This window comes from Phascolarctos cinereus, unplaced genomic scaffold (assembly GCF_003287225.1).
Source record: "Phascolarctos cinereus isolate Bilbo 61053 unplaced genomic scaffold, phaCin_HiC Scaffold_726;HRSCAF=1367, whole genome shotgun sequence".
Taxonomy (NCBI): Eukaryota; Metazoa; Chordata; class Mammalia; order Diprotodontia; family Phascolarctidae; genus Phascolarctos; species Phascolarctos cinereus.
Genome location: NW_027556098.1, coordinates 353,496,287 through 353,499,937, shown reverse-complemented (window position 1 = coordinate 353,499,937; position 3,651 = coordinate 353,496,287). Strand labels below are relative to the sequence as shown.

At 54.8% G+C, this 3,651-nt stretch overlaps 1 protein-coding gene across 1 annotated transcript; it reads right to left on the bottom strand.

Moving 5' to 3' along the window:
• Nucleotides 1–318: 318 nt before the first annotated feature.
• Nucleotides 319–2,151, bottom strand: CUNH11orf42 (chromosome unknown C11orf42 homolog). The gene is made up of 3 exons (XM_020975875.2): nt 1,987–2,151; nt 1,018–1,879; nt 319–449 (listed from the first exon to the last, which is right to left on the bottom strand). The coding sequence occupies exons 1-3, from the start codon at nt 2,134–2,136 to the stop codon at nt 319–321; spliced, it is 1,143 nt and encodes a 380-aa protein (XP_020831534.1). The 5' UTR covers nt 2,137–2,151.
• Nucleotides 2,152–3,651: the final 1,500 nt, after the last annotated feature.

Sequence of the window (3,651 nt, the reverse complement as noted above, 5' to 3'; positions counted from 1 at the left end):
GCTCTGATGCCTCTTTTGTGTTTCCCAAGGCTCGTGAATGGGTGGGTAGGGTTGCATGGACATGAAGTCTTGCTTAGGAGTGAGTAGCCTCATTTCTTCTCCCAGGTCCCTAGCCTGAGATTTCAGGCCTGGAAGGGTTAATTAAAGCTAAACCCTGGGCTTCCTGGGGTTCTGGCCCACCCACCCAGCACCCAGAAGGAAGAGGCAGTATTGGTCTGGGGTGGTTTTGGGGAGTAGCAGCTGGTATTTATTGGACACAAGGCTCCTTGCACCAAGCCTTTGGGGCTGAGCCCCTCTCTTCCTGCCTCCCCCTCCCCCTTAGTCATCATTGTCGAATTCCGCTGATAGGCCCTGCAGCAGAGGCAGGGACATGGAGTGCCGGTCCGGGTCCCCTGGGCCCCCGCCCTGGTTCCCTGATGAGGGGTTTCGGGGGCTGAAGAGCCAGTTCTCTGTTGGGGGTGGGGGGGAAATACTGTCACACCTCACCTGACCTGTAATCCCTCAGAACCCATCTATAGGGTCCTCTTGCCCAACTTATGTACCCTATTCAAATGAGATAATACTTGTGAAGTGCTTAGCACAGTGCCTGGCACATAGTAGTTGCTTAATAAAATGCTTATTCCCTTATTCCCTCCCCAATGACCTCATGCCTGGAACCTTACATTATATCCATCTTTTAGATTCTGAACTTAATGCTCCTCTGGCCACCCTGCTATACATGTTCCCCCAAAGCTCTCTCCCTCCCATCCTGGGCCTCATACACTAGTCCTGTTCCTCAAGGTTCCAGGGTCTCTTGTTCTAAAGGGCCTGGGCTCCATTCACACCCTGACCCCTACACCTTTATCCTGTCTCCAAAGATTTGAGGTCCCATAACACAGTCCCGGCATCTTATGCCCTCGACTCTGTGACCTGGCCTGTCCTCTAAGGACTCAGATCCCATAGCCTAGTTAGTTCTGTTGCCCCAGTCCCGTGCCCCAGCCCTTTCCTCTAAGGCCTTGTGACCTGACTCCTCGATACCTTTTTTTTTCCCGGTACCCAACAGTGTGTTTGGCCCCCTTCGGAAGAGGTTGTGGCCCTTGTAAGAGAACCTGGTTGTCCGTCCTTCTGGCGGACCCTGGCTGGGTGGTGTGGATGGCTGTTGGCAGGGTGAGGCATCAGTATCAGGAAGGGTATTGGGTAGAGTTGAGGATAGGGATGGGATCAGCACTGAGTTCACTGTGGACTCTGGACCTGGCCGGGCCCAGCTGGCTTTCTGAGGCAGTTTGTCCCCGGTCAGGGGCCTCTGTGGACCCAGCATGCCCTTGGGCTGAAGTGCAAACTTGAGGCAAGAAAAGGCCACTGGCAAGGGGTAATGAAGGCGCAGCTGGCGGGGCTCACAGGCTGTGGGTGCAAGGCCCAGCTGCAGCCAGGAGCAGGAGAAGACCTGGTAGATGACATAAATGCTGTGGGTGCCACGGAGCCAGGGCAGGGCTGGCTGGAGGCCCACTTGACCTGGTGGGAGTAGCAGAAAGGCCACACGTTTGCGCAAGCCCCCCAGCTGCAGGGTGATGCGGCAGGGCTGCCCATCTACCAGCCTTGTTTCCTCATAGCCTATCTCAGCCCTGCCCCTGGGTGAGTACTCCCTTGTACAGTGGGCAAAGGCACCTTCAGGTCCCGTACGCTCCAGCAGCTCTGGCAGTGGTCCCACAGGAAGCAGAGCCCGCCGACTCCGGCGCAGCAGACCTAGCCCAAGGGGCAAGGGTAGGCCTAGGCGGGCACGGATGAGCCATGGAGGTGGCTTTGACTTTTGCTTCACCAGTACTCCAAGTAGGTCATAGCATGCTGCATCTGCCAGGAAGGGAACAGCCACCGCATTGGGTCCAAAGCGCTCCTCGATGACCTGTGGAGCAGTTGGGCAAGGGTCAGAGCTGGGAGGTATTGTCCCTCGACCTGTCCCTCCCAAAGCTGTCCAAGATTCAGCCCCTTTCACTGGCTCAGTTCCCCCACCTTGTCTTTGATGAGAGCCCAGGTGGAGTCAGCCTCAAAGAGTGACAAAGGCTGGGGGGTGCTGGCTGCCATGATCAGTGAGGGCAGCCCCCAGAGGGCAGGGGTGTTAGGCCTGCAAGCCTCTGCTCTAGGCCCTGGGCCTGAGGTCATAGAGCTGTTGCCAGGCACCAGGTCTTGGAGGCAGGACTTCTGGGTTCTGTTTCTGGAGCCCCAGGAGGAGGGAAGAACTACTCGGGCTTTGTGTCTAACTTTGGGATTCCCTGGGAGGCAAGACTCTGGGGTTCTTGGTTCAGTTTAGGAAGTCCATTGGATTTAGGGCTCTTGGTTTCTGCTCAAATTTGGAGTTAATCTCAGGTGTGCCTCAGCCTCAGTTTACTCCATGCTGCTATTATGTCGATAAATGAACCCAGGCTGCAGGGTTCAGGGAGTGGTGGTGGCCTGTGGAGATAGCATGCCTCCAGGAGGGAGAGGCAGTTGAGATCTGTGACTGGAGAGGGTGAGCCTGTTCATCTCCTTATCTCAGGAGAGGGAGGCACAGGGGATGTCAGAGAACCTAGAGTGGATTTAGCTCCCTAGGGAAGGATGGACTCAGTCTCTTAGTTCAGTGAGGAAGCAAGGAACTCTGCCCAGGCCCAAAAGTGCCCTGGAGGACCCAGACAGGTTCTGGGTCCGTAGAGAGAACTGGGGGAAGGAGACACTGTGTCCTGAGATGACCAGGAAGGTGAATAAAAGCCCCAGACTTGGGCTCCTGTGTTGCCATGGAAACCAGAGCCTCAGGGCCCCGGGAGTCGCTGCGGCGGGGCGGGAAACCAAAGCAGGGCTGCAGAAGGGGGGTGTTGTGTCCATGGTAACCGAGAGGAGAGAACGTGCGCCAGGCTCACGCCACTGTTGGCAGGGTAACAGCAGTGTGAAGTGGCTCTGGCTGCCCGCTCCCTGCATTTTTGCCCTGGCCCTCACTTGCTGCTCGCCCTTACCCCAACCACGCTTTGCTGACCCGGGCCCTAGACTGGGACTTCGAGGAGAGTGCCATTTCCCAGATTTTTTGTTGCTGGGGAGAATACCTCGAACCTGTCCTGTGGTTTCCTCGCCCCCTCTGCAGAAGAGAAGATTTAGGATGGATTAAAATGATCAAATGAGATATTTACAAAGCGCATAGCACTGTGCCTGGCATATAGTAGGCACTTAATAAATGTTTGGTCCCTTCATCCCTCCTTTCTTTAGGTATTTAATGATTGTCTCATGGACGTGTTGTGCCTGGTCCAGGAGATCGCTCTCAATTCAACAAATATTTTCAAGTTACTACTGTTTTCGAGGCACTGTGCTAGACTGAGGGGTAGGGGGTGGGGAAGAGGTGGAGGAACAAAGACAAAAAGGAAATAGTCCCTGCTCTCTAGGAGCTTACATTCTACTGGCATCAAGTGTGGGAAGGCAGATTTCAATTCCATGTCAGAAAAAACCCCCAACACAAAACTTTCCACTGACCCAAGCAGAATGGGTTTGTACCTGAAGGTAATGAATTTCCCCTCATGGGATCTCCAAGGGAATCAATGCCCGCTGACTGACCACTTATTGGGGCTGTCTTAGGGAATTCTGGTTCAGGCTGGAATAAATGGCCTCTGAGGCCCCTTCCAAACCTGAGATTCAGCAAAAGCATCTCATTGGTAC

What these genes read in the sequence shown, in the direction of transcription:
- CUNH11orf42 (XM_020975875.2), bottom strand. Translation starts at nt 2,136, where the DNA reads ATGACCTCAGGCCCAGGGCCTAGAGCAGAGGCTTGCAGGCCTAACACC. An exon ending in GGGCTCTCATCAAAGACAAG is followed by an intron (nt 1,880 to 1,986) that starts GTGGGGGAACTG and finishes ACTGCTCCACAG; the next exon opens with GTCATCGAGGAGCGCTTTGG. An exon ending in GGGTACCGGGAAAAAAAAAG is followed by an intron (nt 450 to 1,017) that starts GTATCGAGGAGT and finishes CACCCCCAACAG; the next exon opens with AGAACTGGCTCTTCAGCCCC.